The sequence below is a fragment of the Symphalangus syndactylus genome, chromosome 3 (genome assembly GCF_028878055.3).
Source record: "Symphalangus syndactylus isolate Jambi chromosome 3, NHGRI_mSymSyn1-v2.1_pri, whole genome shotgun sequence".
NCBI classification, from domain to species: Eukaryota; Metazoa; Chordata; class Mammalia; order Primates; family Hylobatidae; genus Symphalangus; species Symphalangus syndactylus.
The window spans coordinates 56040978-56061483 of NC_072425.2; the positions used below are offsets into that span (position 1 = coordinate 56040978).

At 46.8% G+C, this 20506-nt stretch overlaps 2 protein-coding genes across 2 annotated transcripts in view; one reads left to right on the top strand and one right to left on the bottom strand.

The window, feature by feature from the left end:
* The window catches only part of NXNL2 (nucleoredoxin like 2), a 151326-nt gene that overhangs the window by 97684 nt on the left and 33136 nt on the right, over positions 1-20506 (bottom strand). The gene's annotated exons all lie outside the window — the stretch shown is intronic.
* Positions 11793-13430, top strand: LOC129479242 (large ribosomal subunit protein eL8-like). The gene has a single exon (XM_055272033.2). It carries the CDS (start codon positions 11817-11819, stop codon positions 12615-12617), a length of 801 nt encoding a protein of 266 aa, XP_055128008.1. The 5' UTR covers positions 11793-11816; the 3' UTR covers positions 12618-13430.

Sequence of the window (20506 nt, forward strand, 5' to 3'; positions counted from 1 at the left end):
CCGGAGCTGTTCCTACTCAGCCATCTTGGAATGGAGGATGAAGCATATTTTGTTCTAAAGAGGCAACACTTGGTGGCTTCCTAGATAGCTTGAGGATTAGAGCTAGTGGCCAAAAAGACCAAGCCTTCATTAGAAACTTGGAACTTTTGTCCCCACCCCTGACCTTTAGGGAAGAAGGAAAGGATGGAGTTAATCACTAATAGCCAATGATTTAATCAATCGTGCCTATGTAGTGGATCCTCCATAAAACAAATTATGGGGTTCAGAAAGCTTCAGAGCTGGTGCATACATGGAGATGGTGGGAGGATGAGGTGCCCAAACAGGGCATGGAAGTTCCCTGCCCTTCCCCCATACCTTGCCCTATGTCTCTCTTCCCTCAGGCTGCTCCTGAGTTGTAACCTCTATAATTAACTGGTAACAGTAAGTGAAGCACTTTTCTAAGTTCTGTGAGTCATTCTACCAAGTTATTAAACCTGAGTAGGGGTGTGGGAACTCCAATTTTGTAGCTAAATTAGACAGAAGTACAGGCAAACTGAGGACCTGGTTCTTGCAACTGGAGTCTGAACTGGGGGCTATCTTGTGGGACTGAGCCCTTAAACCTGTGGGATCAGCTAACTCCAGGTAGTTCATGTCAGAATTATGGAGTCCTCATTAGGGAAAAGGCTAGTGGGACCAAGGGAAAACAAAACGAGGAAACAGATAAGCTCTAAGTCTGCCTTCCTTCATGGTCCAGGACACATAGCCCTCCTGTGCAAATAACTCACATCTTCCTGTGCCCAACTGTCACCAGATACCTGCAAGCGAGTTCACTGGAACCTCAGCATTTTCAGTACTGCACAAACCTTTCTTCAGCTTATAGCATAAACACTATTCTATAAAATCCCCACCAAGCCTTTGTCTCCTTGCAGTCAGCTCCTCTCTTACTGATTCTGTCCATTGCTTTCTTACAACGTATTTTCCCACTTCCTCTAATAAATCTGCCTTTCTTTGCCTACAGCTGTCTTGATAAATTATTTTACCCCTGCACCACCGGCCCAGGCAGTCACTGCTCACCCACAACTAGAATAGGACTCAGTTACTGGACACCCAGTTTGTGTTTGGAAAGTTGCAGAATTGGTCGTTGGTGTGGAAAAAACCAATACACTGGTGTAAGTCAGAAGTGCTGTGAATTTAAAAAGACCTGTGCGTGTGTGTGTGTGTGTGTGTTTACAGTTGCATCTCTATCTATAGAGAGAGAAGGAATGATAAGGCAAATATGGTAAAATGTGAAAAACTGGAGAATCTGGCTGAAGGGTGTCAGGAGCTCTTTCTATGCTTTTTGTAATTCTGGAAAAAATGCTGTTTTGTTAGTGTCCTTTGTGCCGCGTGACACACTGCTCCCTCTCATGGAAGGAACCACCTCTTTCACCCAGTTTGTTCACTGGCAATGACTTTGTATTCTTCAAATTTAATTTGTACACGTTATACCAGGTGTATATATACCAGGATAGGTAGGTGTAATAGTTCTCAATGCTACGTAACAAATTATCACACTTCACCAGCTCACAGGTCTTTGGCTCAGAATTTTGCAATGTCATGGCTGGGTTCTCTGCTCAGAGTCACACAAGCATAAAATCAAGGTGTTGACAGGCTGAGTCTTCGTCTGAAGGCTCCAGGGAAATATTTGCTTCCTAACTCATTATTCTTGTGTCAGAATCCAGTTCCTTGTAGCCATGGGCCTGGGGTACATGTCTCCTCACTGACTGACTACAGGCACTCTGCTGTCTTCTAGGCCAGCAGAGCCAGAGAAGGGCTCATGTGACTAGGTTAGCCCACAAGACAGTCTCCCTATCTGAGGTCAACCATGCTGCATAACCTAACCTAATCACAAGAGTAAAATTTGTCACAAAAGACATTAAGTGAAAATTCATAGTCCCAGGATGTGCATGATCTTCAGGGATGTCTTATAATTCTGCCTACCACATACTTCTATAGATAAGAACTTAACATATTTTACAAATCACAGACCAAACTGTAATGGATTAGTCAATACTTGCTGCTAGGAAAATTATTGGTCTCATTGAGGGAAAATAAATCAGCTTTCTAGTCTAACTTCATGTTACATATCAAGGTAAATGTTGAATGGATTAAAAGGTGAAATATAAATCTGAAATCATAGAAGTATTAGAAAAACTGTAGGTGAATAGTTACCTTCCTTTTGCATGGGAGTAGGAGATTTTGCATAAAAAACAGCAAAAAACTAATAGAACTGAAATTACTATAAACAAAATTAAATAATGTAGTAAGCAAAAGGGGAAATGTTGACATCCAATAGGAGAAAGTTTATATTCATAATATTTCAAGAGCTCACAAATTTGGTGAGAAAACCCTAATTGTAAAATAGGCCAGGTGTGGTGGCTCACGCTTGTAATCCCAAGACTTTGGGGGGCTGAGCAGGAGGATTGCTTGAGCCCAGAAGTTCGAGACCTGCCTGGTCAACATGGCAAAACCCTGTCTCTATTAAAAATTAGCTGGGCATGGTGGTGCATACCTGTAGTTCCAGCTACTCAGGAGGCTAAAATGGGAGAATCACTTTAGCTCAGGAAAGCAGAGGTTGCAGTAAGCCGAGATGGTGCCACTGCACTGCAGCCTGGTCAGCAGAGCAAGACCCTGTCTCAAAGAAAAGAAAAAAATAAACAAGAGACAGAACCTTCAAAAAAGAAGAAACACAAATATGCAAACAAGTGCTTGTATGAATGTTTGCGCTCACAGTGATTAAAGAAGTTCTGATTTGAGCCACACTAGAATGGCATGTTTTACCCACAAAATTGTAAACATTGAAAATGCTAGCAGTCTATGACAGCAAGGATGCCATAGGAAGCCCACTCCACTCACTCTACTGCTGTTGAAATTGTGAATTGGGACAGCACGTCTGAAAATGAGAATTTAACAATGTGTATGAAGAAATTAAAAATTATTTAAATCTCTGACCTAGTCGTTCCACTTCTAAAAGTATATACAAGGGAAATTAAATGAAAAAAAGACAAAATTATATCCACACAGTGATGACAAGAGTGCTGTTTCTAGTGGTCAAAAAATGGGAACAGCCTAAAAATCCAACAGTAAACTATGGTTCGGAGACGGAGTATTATGTAGCCATCAAAAAAGAGTTTGTGAAGAATTTTTATGGAAAAGGGCCTTTTGAAAGCATAAACTTTCGAGAAAGACTGAAAAGAAAAGCAAAATGTTAACTGTGGTGGCTGTGGAAATATGGTTTGGTTTTATTTCCTACACTTTGCAAAATTTTCTCTTGGAGTATTCTTAACCTGGAGTTATGGGCACCCTGGTGGTGAAGGGGATCTATAAAAACCCTCAACAATCGTATATTGGGTGTATGTGCAATTTTCCCACACATAAAACAAGCCCTTGAAATGAAATTATGTGGCTCTAACCACCAAGAAAGCTGAGTCATTTTTTCCCTCAAGAAAGCAAAGACCCCGAGGACCTACACATTCTTTTCCCCACCACAGCCTACCATTTCCGGGGGCAAAAGAGAACAATGGTGCCCCACAAATCCCACCTGCCAAGAATTTATCCCAGGCAGTGTCTCTAGATCTTCTGGGCAGGTGGAGGAGGCTGCAGGGGGCTGCAAAGAAAAACTGACTTTCCATTTGGCATTTGCAAAGCCTTGACACAGAACCAGGTTTGTCTTTGTTTTTTGTTTGTTTGTTGGTTTGCTTTTGCACCTTTTTGTAGGTGCATTTTTTTTTTCAAAAGGCAGAGAATTTCCTTGCTCATTCCCCTTGTCTGCCTGAAGGATGCAGATGGCATGTATACCTGTATCCCCAGTGGAGATTCTTTCAGAGTCCTGAGCCTGCAAAATTATCTGCACTTGTTCCTGCTTCACGCAATCACAAGAATAAAAATGTTAGCAATCTCATCTTTGTCTGTGAATCAGTTACTCTGAGAGCGTCTTAGGCAAAGGGCTTTTGGAATTCCCTTTTGCCCGAGAAGCCTGACCTGCAGAAGTGTGCACCCCACACTCGCCACTGTTGCTCCTGCTGAGCTGCCTGCCCTGGGCTTGAACGACCAGAGGCTGAATGACCAGACAAATCAATAAGATCTGATGGGCCGAGGTGACACATAGCCCCCAGTGCCAGTCTACAGGCTCTGCACAGATGCCGATAGGTCATTTTTAATCATGATTTTTGATTTTTCAACCCCAGGATGCCTTATACACCCAAGTCTCACTGTGCAGATTCCCTTCTTGAGAAATTAGAGCTGCATGGAAAGAGGCTGCTGGCAGGCTTGTGCTGCCTGGGTCAGCGTCCTCCATGTGCCACTAATCAGGGCCGAGAAGGCTTCCAGGAGTGCATCTCGGTGTCTTTCCAAAAGCCCAAAACTCTGTATTATGTGGCATCCTCAGACTGGTCTAGGACAGCCCAGAGCTCCCCAGCTCCTCTTGAGATCAGCTTTTCAGGGGTTGAGAGGGAAAACAAAACACTGAAACATGCACATAACTGACAATAATATCCTTCCTCTGCTGGCAGCTGAGGCCTGAGAATGAGTTTGAATAGTTTGGGAATACCCCGGCCCACTGACCTTTCACCTAGCCGCAGATGGTGCATTTTTATTTTTATTTTTACCAACTCTTGCTCCTGCTCCTGATCCCTTAAGGTTTGAACTCTGTCCTACATGTTGTTCCCCTCTGTGTGCCCATTGCTGCAGGTTCGTTACCAACAGGTAAACTCGTGCACAGGGGGTTGGTATACAGATTATTTTGTCACCCACTTACTAAGCATAGAACCCACCAGTGATTTTTTTGTAATCCAGCCCTGAACCTAAAATAAAAGTTGAAAAAAAAACTACCTATCAGGTACTATGCTCACTGCCTGGGTGATGATATCATGGTAGTATTCACACCCCAAACCTCAGCAACATGCAATTTACCCTTGTAACAAACCCGCATTCATACTCCCTGAACCTAAAAACATAAAATAAAATCAAAAAAATAAAAGAACCCTGTCCTACATGGATAGAAATTATTTCAAAACACACCTCAAAAATGCCAGGACCTCATGCTCGTTTGCCACTTGGTTAAGTCACAGTTATCCTATGTGACTGTTAGATGAGTTTCCTTCAAACGTGAGCCCTCTTCTTAACAGAGTTGTCCCTGACTTGGAAACTCTGCTTCTCAGTGGGCCATGAGTTTCCCCTAACTCATTGCAAAGTGCAAGGAGGTTCGTGAGCTCTCCTGGCTGGAACACAGCAAGCAATTTCCTCCATGAAGCTTAACTTTTATTTTACATAAAAACAGATAAATTTTTATGTACAAGATATAATTTTTAACTTACAACAAAGTATAGCTACATAATTTTATAGTGGGGTTTTGTGATGACACATTAGGTCAAAGTAAAGAGCACAAAGTTGAACTACAATGCTGCCAATTGCGACGCTGCCCACACGAAGGGAGCTGGCCCACAGTCACATGTGTGGCACATTCGTGTCCTCACAGCAATGACACGGCTTCTGAGCTCCGTCCTCTGCCTGGAACCAAGCAAGTCTATTTTGCTGCTAATAGTAAGGCCCATCTCAATTTCAGAATTTGTTTTAAAGAGTGAAAGAATTCTGTGTTGAGACTCAACAAAATACTGTTCTCGAAATGTGCGCAGCTGCTGCAGGGTCCTCATTCACTGGCCTTGCCAGGAAGCCACAGAGTCGGCAGGTAGAACATGATGCCCACATTCAGCGGGGAATTTCTGTTTCTAATGAAATCTTCCACGCAGTTGATGGCCTGCATACCCTGGCCTATTTTCCACAGCAAAGAGAATCCTTCCAGAAGATTCATCAACTTAGCAGCATGCATTACATATGCACACAATAGACCCTTTCCCTCTCCATTACTGCCTCTCAGCTAACTGCATTTGGCCTGAGACAACTTCTTGGCTAGAAAAATCAATAGTGTGGATTTTTGCCAGTGGATCCATTATCTGTCTCTTCCTATCTCCATTAATAAAGGGAAATGCTTTCTTAGTGTTATGCGAATTAGAGAAAGAAGCAGTGTCTGCCACGGAATATTGCATTTGTTAAAATTGCCTCTTTGGTGGAAATTTGCCATAAAGCATGTCTGACCAAAGGCTAAAATCACCCAATATTCCCGATTCACTTTCCCTCTTCCTGCTCCCAAGACAGCATCGGCATTGGAGGTGCGTGCTCTCCAGAGGACATGGATGAGAGTGAGGCAGGATATTTTCTTGACCCTTTCACGGGACTCATGAGAAGGGTGCCCCTTTTACTCAGCTGACCATGCTTAACCCCTCGCAGGAGGGAGCACAGGAGCGAACCAGTGCAGGAACCAGCCAGCCACTTCTGGCTTCTGTGCAGGCAAGAGCAAACTCGGTTTACTCCAGCCCACCACACTCCATTCCTTGCCAGAGGGAGCGAGTAGGCGAGCCAGTGCGGGAACCAGCCGGCCACTTTGGCGCCAGCAGAGAAAACTCAGTGCAGGCCCTGCGTCAGCATCCAGCTGGGGGTACCTGCGATCCCAAGGCCCCAGAGGGCATGTTGCAATACTCTCCTAGCTCTGCTGTCCACAGACAACAGTGTGTTATCAGCTCAGTGGGCCTTTTGCCTCACTGCATGGGGAAGCTGCCCTCCACCAGTGAGGGCAAAGGGCCAGTGTGACGGTCTTTTTGCTACCCGCATTTGGTAGGTCTTGAATTCTTGTCCAGTTCCAAGAAGAATGAGGTCACATGAACAAATTGAAGGATGATGAATGTGGAAGTTTTATTGAGTGATGAGAGTGGCTCTCAGCAGAGAGTGGAACTGGAAAGGGGATGGAAAGGACAGGTCACTCTCCCCTGAAGTCAAGCAGCCTCTCTGCCTCCCTCCTCTGAAATCAAGTTGCCTCTCTCTGAAGTACAGCTGCTTCTCTCTACCAGCTAAATCTGGGGTCCTTATAAGCACAGGATGGGGGGGTGGGGCAGGCCATAAGTAGTTTTGGAAAAGGCAACATTCAAGTGGTAAAAACACATTACTCAGAAAAAACCAATAGGGAGAGAGCAGGCAAACAGGGATGGAAATTCTCACTTTAAGCCGTGGGTGTCAGGCTTTTTGGCTTGAAAGTGGGGCTTCACCAGGGACCAACTCCTGTCTGTCTAGAGTTTCTCTGCCTCCTGCCTCTATCAAGAGGAAATAGTAAAAGTAAGTGAGGTGACAGCCATGCCCTATTCCAGGTGTCAATGTACAGTGGGGCACAGGCAAGGCAGTGGGACCAGTGGCTCCCTGCTGGGCCTTGTCCTCAGATGGGCACAGTGGGTGGCTCGCAAGAAATTTGAGAGGTCTTCCCCACTGCCTTCCATTGATTCTAGAGCCTGTGTGTGCCAGCCCTCTGATCCCTGCAGGGCCACCCTCCCCGAAGGCATCTAGAACAGGGGTGATACTGGGGTTGCCCCACACCACGCTTAGCCCTGCTCTCAGCCAGGCTCACCCCAGGGGGACAGGGTATGTGAGAGGCGTGTCTACACACTCCTACACCAGGCCAGGCCAGTGGGGACTTCTGAAGGCATCACAGGTGTGCATGTGGAAAGGGGCACATTTAAAGCTGGTTTCTAGATCCTGCAGAGAAGAGGAAACTGGAGCCTCTCCCCTGTACCCTGTGTGTGCACAGCCCCATTTTCAACCCTGCTTACCAGCCTTGGCACCATCTTTGGGAACATTCCAGTTTTTAAGTTTCTCTGCCTCTCTGTTTAACTCTGGCCCTCTTGTCACACCAGAGCAAATCCTGGGACACAAAAATGTCCTAGCAGGACATGGGGTCAACAGAAAACGCTACGGAGTGGTAGAACAAACTAAGATTTGGAGCCCAAGTTCAGTTTCCCTTGAGGTTTCTCCATGGAACCAAGTGAAAATGATGACCCCTACCCCTCCGCTCACGCTGTTCCAGCGTGGACACACACACCACAAACTGCCATGAGCAAAGGAGAATTCTGGGCAGCACAAGCTACTGTGTCTAAATCCAGAATTACGGCCCATTTTCCCAGGGTGATATTCCCTTGCCCACAGCTGGTTGCCTTCCCCGCTCATGCATAGAGCAGACATTGAGGCCCAGGGCACCATGCCCCACAGCCCAGCAGGGCAGACAGATGCAGATCAAATCTCTCTTTCCTTTGTGTGATGTTCTTGGGTATCTTTTCCCACTATTTTCTGCAGGCAGAAAAGGGATGGCATAGAAATGTGTCATCTCCCACCCACAAGACCTCCACAGTCAGGAGAGAGGTAAGGATTGTTCTGCCAGCTCCTATTCACTTTATTCATTATTGAAGACTTTAAAGACGAGGTAATGAGACAACCTGGACCCTGTTGAAGTACATCAATAGTAGAATTTTAAAAAACAGAGCATGTCCCCTCTGCACAAAACCCACAAGCTTCTGTGTGTCTGCGTGGCTGTTCGGAGAGAACCACTCCTGCCGTTCCACCGACCAACCTCCCTGGCAGGGCCTTGCTTTTGGGGAAGCTCAGCCCGTGAGTGGTATTATTTCCTGTCTTCAGCCATTCAGGAGGCTATAATGGAATACCATAAACTAGGTGGCTTATAAAAAACAAAAAATTATTTCTCACAGTTCTACAGGCTGGGAAGTCCAAGATCAAGGCACCAGAAGATATGTTGTCTGGCCAGGTGAAGGCTCCTTCCTCAGAGACAGCGCCTTCCCGCTACGTGGTAGAAGAGGTGAGGCAGCTCTCTGGGGTCTCTTTCGGGAAGGCACTAGTCCCATTCATGAGAGCTCCACCCTCATGACCTCATCCCCTCCCACAGGCCTCACCTCTTAATGCCATCACATTGGAGAGTCAGTTTCAGCACAAGAATCTCAGGGGATAAAAACATTCAGGCCATAACAGTTCCTTTCCCATGATCTTTAGTGCATTGACCACTGAAGATCACCAAACTAATCATCTCCATATGTACCCTACCTCCAACTGTCTCTATCTTCTCTTGCCCCTCCCCCCCAACCCCATTTCCTGCCTGCACAGGAGAGACCTGCTCAGCAGCCTGGAATCTATATGGAAACATCTTCACAGACACAACACATGTAGCAAGAGCAAGGGCTGCAGCCATGGAGGACCCTTCAGAGTCCCTCAATGCTGTGTTTGGCCTGGGACATTCCACAGGCACCATAAGCGTGAAGAAGAGGTTCTGAGAGGACCTTGTGTGCCACCCTGAACACATGCACACCCTGCTGGATGACCGCAAAAAAGGAACAGATTCCACCACCTACACCTTGGGAACCCTGAGACCAGCCCTCCCTGCACACCCAGGGATGCTCCAGACCAGGTCCTGACCCACGCATGGGGATATGCGGACCAGAGGCCCACCCACACACTCAGGGACATAGGGACTACAGCCAACTGTCCTTGTCCTCTTCTACCATGTACCTCAGGAGCTTAAGGCGGTGGCTTATGTGCCTGGAAAAGCAGAAGACTGCAGAAATCGTGTTTTGGAGGGAAATGAACTTGCAGGGGTTTTTTGGTGACAGGAAACGCTGTTCCCTGCCCAGATCTTAAATTTGTTTGCGAAGAATCTTTCTGAAGGTGGTCTGTCTTTCAAGGGTCAGAACCTAGTTTTCTAAATTCAAAATTATAATGGATTTTCATGCTATCGCACAGGCCAAGTTTTATTCTCCTTCCCTCCCTCCCTTCAGCAGTGGGCTGAGACCTGATGCCAGCCTGGTGCCTGGGCTCCATCACTGGGCAGAAAGGACCGAAGAGGGTGTTTGAGAGAGTTAGAATGCAACCAGGAGCACATCCTCATGCCCACCCTTCCTCTGCTGCTCGTTAATTTCCTTGTCTTGGCTCTTGCCTCCACTGCAGCTCTATAGAGGAAACATGCAACCCTCACCCAAACACACCCTGCAGCCCTGGCCTCAGTGTCACCCTGTGCTGTTGGCACCCAACCCTGGCTGGCTGCCAGCAAAACTGAAGAAGAAAACGCGACCTGCAGCAGTCCTTCAGATCTATTGAGAAATAGATGAGTCATCCCAATCTGAAAGGAAAGACAACCACAAGTTGGGGGGTGTGGGGCGGGGGGGACTATCTCTTAACAAAAAAATTAACAAAAAAAACCCCTGCTGAGAAAATAACAAAACACTATTTTTTATAAAGGGAAAGATATTTGGATGTACTGATAGACACAAACCACCTAGGCAAAGACCCTTCAGCCTGGAAAGAATGACCACTGTGAAGCACCGAGCACCGGCTCAGTGTTAAGCAACAGGTGAATGAGTTGTATAAAGGAGGTGGAACTAGGGGCATCTTTAAATCTTTAACTTTAAAGTTAAGGCCTTCACTTACCACCTCATTATCAGTGAAGATGTTATGTTGCCTCCTACCTTCCTGAAGACACTAATACCTAAAAAACTCCAAGAGAAAATTATTTTCAGCCTGAAATTATACATTCAGCAAAGTATTCATCACATGTAAAGACAGACTAAAGAAATTTTCACACATATAAAGATTCACAAAATTGACCTTTCTTGACCCTTCCTTAAGTAGCTACTGAAAATAATGTCCAGTAACATTAGGAAGATGAGGAAGCAAAGAAACAGTAGGCCCCACCCAGAAGAGTAAGAAACAGCTCCAGGGTGAGAAATACGCCACAGGCCTAGAGGGCAAGCAGCCCAGATGTGATGGGTTTATAGAAGTATGCAGAAGGGAAGACTCTTGGGGAAAGGGAGAAATCTAGTAGAACAAATTATAAAAATTGAACATTTGGGGACAATAACAAAACTATGTGGCTAGAAAATATATAAATGAAAAATGAGGAAATTAAAAACTCCAGGAGAAAGAAAAATCTCCACAAAACAGGAAATTGACACATTGTATATTCACCTCTTGGGGCCTCAGTGAACAATATGTAAATAGCTATCCTAGTAATAAAAATATTGATTATTGATTCAACTGTATGATAAGATGTGAGAGAAGACAAAACATGAGGCAAGAAAATTCGTCATTACAGAAAATCATTTCAGAATTACTTTCTAAAATTGATCAAATCAAGAAATAATTATATGAGCATACTGACTAAAAGCTATGGAGGTGACTAGCAGAAGAAACTGCTAAGAAGTCTAAAAGTGAGTGACTCTGAGAAGCTGGGCTGGGGGACCTTGGGGAGGGTCAAGGGGACTTATTCTTTTCATTGTGAGATTTTCGGTTCTGTTTGATTCTTCGAATAATAAGTATGTTTTACATTGATAAATATGTATTTATTGATTTTAATAAATAAATATTCCCAACGGATGAACAAACCAACATCTGGCCTGTGAAAGGGCAGAAAGAAGTAGGGCAGCAATTGGTGGTGAATGTGATGCAGTAAATAACCGAGGCTGGAGGGCAGGACCTCCAGAGGACAGGTGCAGGCGAACCCTTAGAGACAGGTGCAAAATTCAGGTGGAAGGGGAAAGGTGAGAGGGGCCTTCCATTCAAGTCCTGTCCAGTCTTCACTGCCTGGAGAAATTTATTGTCAAATGTGGTATCAATTCAAATTGAAATGTCTTCACTTTCATTACTCCATTTTTTACTCTCCTAAGCAATACTAGGAAATATTTGCTTTTGATATCCCTGGACACTTGGCAAGGAGTCGAATTTGTTTGCAACACACTGCTGCTGTGGTTACGCACATGGCTGGAAAACATTCAAGGAAACTACCACAAAAGCCCAAGAAATGTAATTCACAGTGGTGAAAATAAACATGGTTTCTGGAGAAAATGCTACATATAATCATCACATGTTTGTCTGGATTCAAGAGAATGTTAAGCTTTTTCTCTCTCCTCCCGCCGCCCAAGATGCCGAAAGGAAAGAAGGCCAAGGGAAAGAAGGTGGCTCCGGCCCCTGCTGTCGTGAAGAAGCAGGAGGCTAAGAAAGTGGTGAATCCCCTGTTTGAGAAAAGGCCTAAGAATTCTGGCATTGGACAGGACATCCAGCCCAAAAGAGACCTCACCTGCTTTGTGAAATGGCCCCGCTATATCAGGTTGCAGCGGCAGAGAGCCATCCTCTATAAGCGGCTGAAAGTGCCTCCTGCGATTAACCAGTTCACCCAGGCCCTGGACCGCCAAACAGCTACTCAGCTGCTTAAGCTGGCCCACAAGTACAGACCAGAGACAAAGCAAGAGAAGAAGCAGAGACTGTTGGCCCGGGCCAAGAAGAAAGCTGCTGGCAAAGGGGACGCCCCCACAAAGAGACCACCTGTCCTTCGAGCAGGAGTTAACACCCTCACCACGTTGATGGAGAACAAGAAAGCTCAGCTGGTGGTGATTGCACACGACGTGGATCCCATTGAGCTGGTTGTCTTCTTGCCTGCCCTGTGTCGTAAAATGGGGGCCCCTTACTGCATTATCAAGGGGAAGGCAAGACTGGGACGTCTAGTCCACAGGAAGACCTGCACCACTGTCGCCTTCACACAGGTGAACTCAGAAGACAAAGGCGCTTTGGCTAAGCTGGTGGAAGCTATCAGGACCAATTACAACGACAGATACGATGAGATCCGCCGTCACTGGGGCGGCAACGTCCTGGGTCCTAAGTCTGTGGCTTGTATCGCCAAGCTTGAAAAGGCAAAGGCTAAAGAACTTGCCACTAAACTGGGTTAAATGTACGCTGTTGAGTTTTCTGTACGTAAAAATAATTAAAATACAAATTTTCCTTCAAAAAACAAAGAGAATGTTAAAATCACTTCTCAGGGAAAAGAAATCATCTAGGATTAGTGCACAGAACTGACCATTTTCCAAGACAATGATGGTAGAACTTCAGCTCTGCCTGGTATTATTGGTGTGTCTGGCTCAAGAAAAAAACTTAAGAAAATAATTTCTCCATGGAAAACTCAGTTGACGTGCTGGGGTGTGTCTTTACTTCTAATGTGCATACATGTGAGGAGGGACATAGCTATACAACTTAGACTTCATAAAAGGAAGTGAGACTGTGCTTTCTCATTAATTTATCAAGGGTTCTGTGCTTAATGACATGTAAGAGGTGATCTTTGTGTCTCACCATTCAGAAATGAGATGTCATGAGTTAAGACTTCAAATAGAGCTGAAGTTGTTGTCTCTAACCCTTTACCCTCTTCATCAGGACTCACTTCTGAACTGACTTAGAAATACAACAGGAGAGGCAGGCATGGTGGCTCACACCTGTAATCCCGACACTTTGGGAGGCCGAGGCAGGCAGATCACTTGAGGTCAGGAGTTTGAAGCCAGCCTGGCCAACATGGTAAAACCCCGTCTCTATTAAAAATACAAAAATTAGCTGGGCATGGTGGCGTGCGCCTGTAATCCCAGCTACTCGGGAGGCTGAGGCAGGAGAATTGCTTGAACTCGGGAGGTGGAGATTGCAGGGAGCCCAGATCGTCCCACTGCACTCCAGCCTAGACGTCACAGCGAGACTTCATCTCAAAAAAAAAACAGAAATGCAACAGGAGAAAATACACACCCACACCCCACAGCTCATTGTCGCTCAGGAGCCTAGCCACAGGTGAACTCCCCTGTGCTTACAGCCTCTAGGAACTTGGGCTGATAGCTCAGATGGCTCAGACTCAGGAGGACTGATGACTGATCCTCCCTGAGTGGATGATTTCTTAGTCTCAAATGTGTTTTTTCTCTCTGGACATTAGATGACTGTATCTGTTCGTTCAGGCTGTCATAACAAAATACCACGGGCTGAGTAGTTTAAACAACAGACATTTATTTCTCACAGTTCTGGAGGCTAGAATTCCAAGATTAAGATGCCCGGCAGGATTCGTTTCTAGGCAGAGCTCTCCCCCTGGCTTGCAGCAGCCGCCTTCTCTTTGTGTTCTTGCGTGGCTTTTTCTCAGTGAACGCACACACTTCCTGTTTTTATAAGGACACTGGTCCTATCAGATTAAGGCCCCACCCTTATAATCACATTTAAAGTTAATTGCTTCCTTACTCCAAACACAGTCAGTGATGAGTTGTAGGACCTCAGGCAAATCACCTCAACAGCCCTTGACTTCTTCTGAGATGATTTCATATTTAGAAATACTAAAAACAGACTGGCTGTCAGGCTAAAGAATTGCTTCTTAGTTCCACCAGCTTCTTCCCAGTGATGCTTTCAGATGATTCTGCAGGCAATTGGATTGCTTCCACCAGACGGCTTGGAACAGAAAGTGCAGGCATGGAGAGAAGGTGGCCGCATGTATTAGTTGGCTCAGGCTGCTGAAACAAAATACTATTGACGGAGTGGCTTACAGATAAAAGAAAATTACGTTCTCATAGTTCTAGAGGTGGGGAAGTCCACATCAAGGTGTCAGCTGACTTGGTTCCTGGCAAGGGCTCTCTTCCTGGCTTGCAGACAAGTGCCTTCTCAGTGTGTTCTCACACGGTGGAGAGAAAAGAAGCTCTTTCTCTTCCTCTCCTTATAAGACCACAGTCATATCAGATTAGGGCCTACCCTGTGACACATTTAACCCTAATTGCATTCTACAGACCTTGTCTCCAGACACAATCACATTGGGCGTGAGGGCTTCAACATATGAATTTGGTAAATGCAAGACACAATTAAATCCACAGCAATGATAAACCACCCCACCATGACCAAAGTCTAGCTTTCATCCCAAAGCATCAGAGCAGCACCATCTCAGCACCATCCTAAGATTTCATGACCCCAAAGCGGGGGTGTCTGTGTAGGGTGGAGTCACCCGTAAACAGTCAGACCCCTCAGATGCTGACCAGAGACCAGTGGGGTGACGGAAATCCATTTTAGGGCCAGATTACCATGCAGCGTCGAATACCATTATTCCTGCTCGACCTAAGAAGAGTGAGCTATGGATTGGGGGAATTCAGAGAACATTCCCTCTCACTCTTGGAAGTTGTGCCCTGCTAAAAGAGTGAACCCTGATATTCCAAAGGAACTAAGAAGATAACACTGAGCGGGTCTCCATGAGCATGCCAGGCATTAGGGCTTTCGTCCACATTTGCAGTGCAGCAGTAATAAATGCAGCAGAAGCAGAGACTTGAACAGTGCTGCACAGGCTTGGAATCCCAAAACCACCATGGGAAGGAGCCCAATCGGGCCTGCCAGGGGATAAGAGGCCACAGAGAGCAGCATCAAGGTGCCCTAGCTGCCTGGCTGCCCACTGGCCACAGACACATGGAATTGTCCAGTGGAGACCATCAAGCTGGCCCAAACTAGAAGAAATGCCCAACTAGCTCCTAGACGAGTAAGCCAAAGAAAAGGGGTATCGTTGGGCCAGGCTCAATGGCTCATACCTGTAATCCCAGCACTTTGGGAGGCCAAGGTGGGAGGATCCCTTGAGGTCAGGAGTTCGAGACCAGCCTGGCCAACATGGCAAAGCCCTATCTCTACTAAAAATACAAAAATTAGCCGGGTATGGGGCACATATCTGTAATCCCAGCTACTCATGAGGCTAAGGCACAAGAATTGCTTGAACCCGGGAGGTGGAGGTTGCAGTGAGCCAGGATCGTGCCACTGTGCACCACCCTGGGTGACAGAGCAAGACTGTCAAAATTTCTAATGAAGAACATCCTCCCCTTCCTAGACAAAATTCCATTTCTTTGTACAAATATAGGACTAGAGAGTAGCAAAACCTCCTGCAACTCAAATATTCTTCCAGAAGCCAGGTGAGGAATGACAGAAGTAGTGAATGAGAACCAGAATGAGCTCTGGGGTGGGGGAGTGGTGACAGGAGAGGAAGCCGAAGTCCATAAGGAGATGTGCCAAAGCCACTCCTCTCCATGGGCTGCAGCCACCAGAACCAGCCACAAATGTGGTCATCTTGCCTATGGTTAGGCTCACCTTGAAAAACAGAACCTTCTCAACTGTAGAGAAAAGCATAGACATCAGCAGGTACTTATGTGCAGCAAAGTCCATTCCACAATATGCTCTTACTGATCTGGAAACAACATAGTCACAAATAAATGGGTTAAGAAAGTGGTTGCAGCTGGGTGCAGTGTCTCACACCTGTAATCCCAACACTTTGGGAGGCTGAGGTGGGCGGATCACCTGAGGTCAGGTGTTTGAGACCAGCCTGACCAACATGGAGAAACCCCATCTCTACTAAAAATACAAAATTAGCCGGGCATGCCGGTGCATGCCTGTAATTGCAGCTACTCAGGAGGCTGAGGCAGGAGAATCGCTTGAACCCAGGAGGCGGAGGTCGTAGTGAGCCGAGATCACGCCATTGCACTCCTGCAGCCTGGGCAACAAGAGTGAAACTCCATCTCAAAAAAAAAAAAAAAGGGGGGGGGTTGCTTCATTTAAAATTACTCATACTCACTATTGCCAAACTCCCCCCAAAAGTGGCAGCATTGCCTTTGTCTTTGGACACACTGGTGTTGGAGGTCATTGAGGAGGAACTCCATGTGGACCCCCAGCCGGCTTTGTCCTCTTGGTTTCAGGGAAGCTCCAATTAGGCTTCGCCCGTTTCCTGCAGTGGGTGCCTGCAGACAGAAGCTCCTTCCAAGGCAGTGGCTGCGACAGCAGCTAAAAGACTTAACTTGGCAGACACTGTGAGTCAGTGCATGAAAAGGCCAGTGTGGAGATACAGATTAATTACATAGGGAAAAACAGCAACTGCCCAGAGGAGAAAGCTGCAGACAGCACCTTCACCAGGTGAGCCGGGTTAGCATCATCAGTCATGCCACATGCTGGCCTTATGTACCCTCTGATACCACACACTGAGGAGGATACCACGTCACTCTTATGATATTCTTGCAAAAAAATGCATAAGCTACATTTAATCAGGAGGAATGTGCCACAAAATCATGGCCAGTACTCTTCAAAAGTCTGAAGGTCATTAGAGACAAAGAAAAGTTGTGGAACCATTCCAGACTAAAAGAGACCAAGGACATTTGATGACTTAAATACAGCATGAGATATTGGACTGGTTCCTGAATCAGAGAAAGACATCAGTGGGGCCGTGGATGAAATTTGAAGAGGATGAGTGGATTAGTTAACAGTACTGCATCAATGCTAAGTCCCTGGAATTGACTATCTTAACATAATTATGTGAGGTGTAAACACTGGGGAAACTGGGGTAAGGCATACGGGAAATTTTTGTACTGTTTTTGCAACTTTAAGTTCCAACTTATTTCAAAATCAAGTTAAAAAAGTAAAAAATAAAATATCTTTAAAATTTAACAAGAAAGGAAAAAAGAGAGAGAGAGAAGCTACCACCACTGTTGGCTGACATCTATCTTCTTTAAGTTTAGTGGGAAAGAAATGATCATTTTTGGCCAGGCAAGGTAATCCCAGCACTTTGGGACACCGAGGCAGGTGGATCACCTGAGGTCAGGAGTTCGACACTAGCTTGACCAACATAGTGAAATCCCATCTCTACTGAAAATACAAAAAAATTAGCCAGGCTTGGTGGCTGGTGCCTGTAATCCCAGCTACTTGGGAGGCTGAGGCAGGAGAATCACTTGAACCCGGGAGGTAGAGGTTGTAGTGAGCTGAGATTGCACCATTGCACTCCACCCTGGGCAACAAGAGTGAAACTCCATCTCAAAAAAAAAAAAAAGAAATTATTATTTTTTTTTTGAGATGGAGTCTTGCTCTGTTGCCCAGGCTGGAGTGCAGTGGCATGATCTTGGCTCACTGCAACCTCCGCCTCCCAGTTTCAAGTGATTCTCCTGCCTCAGCCTCCCAAGTAGCTGGGACTACAGGCGTGTGCCACCACACCAGCTAATTTTTTTCAGTAGAGATGGGATTTCACCGTGTTAGCCAGGATGGTCTCAGTCTCCTGACCTCGTGATCCGCCCTCCTCAGCCTCCCAAAGTGCTGGGATTACCGGCATGAGCCACTGCGCACGCCCATCATTTTTTAATTCATTTGGCTACCAGCCCTCAGAAGGTTAAGAGACAGTCATGTGGTGGACATTTGTTTGGGGCCACCCTGCGTCACCCACTCACCACTTCCTCTCCCCCAGGTTTTCATTGAGGAGTCTATTCTTCCCTTGACTCGCAGTCATAAGATTCTGGGGAAGGAGCTGCTAACTCCAGCCCTAGGAAAGAGGTATGTGGCCCAAGCCTACCCAGCAGCATATTCCGTCTCCTTGGCCCTGGTCTTGGTCTTGCTCTGTTGCCCAGGCTGGAGTGCAACGGCCCTCCATGGAGGGCATGTGACAGCAGCAAGAAGACTTAATTCTGAGAGTTTGGCTTAAGCATCAGGAGGCTGTCACGACCAGCCCCACCTCCACTGGACTTGAACAAGCGCAATGGGCACCAAAGCTACCTCTGTGACCAGCTGCTGCCAGGAGGGAGTCTGTCCCAGCAAGGAACCAGCCCTGAAGCTGCAGAAATGAGTCCTGCCACAGCACCTGATCCCTGATCAGGCCACACCTGACTCCACCCCGTGATGCCATTCCGGATTGCAGGGGCCTCAGGCAATCAAGAGAACCATGTTTAGCTGAGTTCCATCTCCTGCTGAGAAAGTCAAGATCAGCCAAACCACATGCTGCAGTGTCAGAGTCTCTGGTTACGAAACGTGGCATCAGTGGGGTAGTGAAGACAGGAGGAAAGGGCAAGAGAGGCCACCAGTGTGCCTCTGGGAGGACAAATGTTTTGCATTGGCCAGCATGCCCCCATACTTTGGTGTTCTGACAACCCAGCCACTTAATCAGCAAGAAATCAAGCCTTTCCTGTGATTCCCATGTCCAGTTCATCCTTTGCAAGTTCCTGGGCGGGGAGCAGAGTGGCTGTCACATAGACAAAGATACAGGCTGCCCACCAGCACCTACTTCTCCAACTTCAAGGTCTCCTGCTCCATCCACTGCTCCCCAGATGGCCTGGGCATCCCTGAATGTGGCCAGCCCTTTCCCCGTGAATCAGTTCCCTGCATGGAGTCCAGGATGGTCAGAAAGGCCTGTGGACAATGTCTGAGTCCCAGTCGAGGCTGAGCTCCACCAGTTCCTGTGCCCTGAGGAAGTCAGGAGATGGGGCTGAGCGTCCGGGGCCTGCTGCCTAGCAGATGACCACGAGGGGGCAGTGTGGAGCAGCTGGTAGGCCTGGCCAGCGGCTCCTGGCTGACCAGCCGGACCTGACTTCCCAACCTGCAATCCAACCGGAGGGAAGAGAAAATACACAGCCAGCGGCAACAGCCAACCCTGAGTGGCAGATTATGTTTATTTCCCAAATTTCCTGTAATTGATAAGTAATTGATTACCAAATAAATTTCATTACTAAAAAGAAAGAAAGAAGCCAAATCAGTAGATAACTGTTTTTCTGCATTATTTGTATCCAAATTCACACATTTGTCCAACTACAAAGATCCTGAACAGGCGTCACGGACCACTCCAGGACGGGCAGGCCCTGCTTCAGGCAAGGAAGATTTGTACCCTTGGGAGCCGCTGTGCCCGTCTCCACCTGGGGTCCAGCGCAGCTCACCTGGGGTCCGGGAACCCTCGCCTTGAGGACAGGTGTCTCTTATCCTGTGTCCAGTTATTTTGGTTGTGATGGAACTCCATTTTGTCTTGGAGATTAACAGCGCCTGCACTTTGTATGCTTGAGGACGTTGCCAGGGGTGATCTCTACCACCCCGCTCTTAACTTGTTTTCATAGCGACATTTCCCAAATTCTCAGTCATTTCACGTGAAGCCTTCCCAATTTCTCCATGGATCCACCTCAACCATGAAGACGCTGGACACGGAGTGCCATGAGGACTGAATATAACGGCAGGAGCCTGCGCCTAGGGGCGGGTCCCACAGCAGGACACTGCTCTTGCTGCCAGACCCACTGCTGGACCCAGGGTTTCTAAGCATTGATGACTCCCAACCACCCAGGGTTCTTGTTATGGACAGGCTCATGTGCCCATAGTTCATATGTTGATGCCCTAAACCCTGATATGGCTTAGAAATGGCACTTGGAAGGACATATTGGATTAGGGACTCACACTTTTGAAATGAGGTCATAAGTAAGTCCCTGATTCAATATAATGATGCATCCTTAGAAAAAGAGGAACAGATGCACGGTACTGTGCTCGCTCGCTCTCTTCTCTCTCTCTCTCTCTCTCTCTCTATCTCTCTCTCTTTCTCTCCACATAAGCACAGGGGAAAGGCCATGTGAGGACACAGTGTCCACAAGCCAGGAAGCAGGTCTTCATCAGAAACCAGACTTGCCAGCACCTTGATCTTCAGCCTCCAGAACAGTGACAGAATGAATGTCTGCCGTTTGAGCCCCCAGCCTGTGGTATCATGTGAGGCAGCCTGAGCTGGCACCTGCAGTTCTCTTAGGACCGTAGAGATGCTCACCCGGAACAGAGGCCACCGTGTCCATTGTCTGTGCAGAGCTGTTCTCACCCCTGCCCAGGGGTGCACCACAAACACCTGATGGTCTCATGCCGCCCCCAGCCACAAACACACACACCCCATCCATGAGCAGTAGAAATAAGCATCCAGGAAAGGAATCAGGGAGCTAATTCCTCTTCCTAATGCTAAGAATTGCTCAGAAATCCACGCGCTTTTAACCTCTCACTTGTCTGGAGCTCTGACAGACCTCCCTCTCTGGATGGC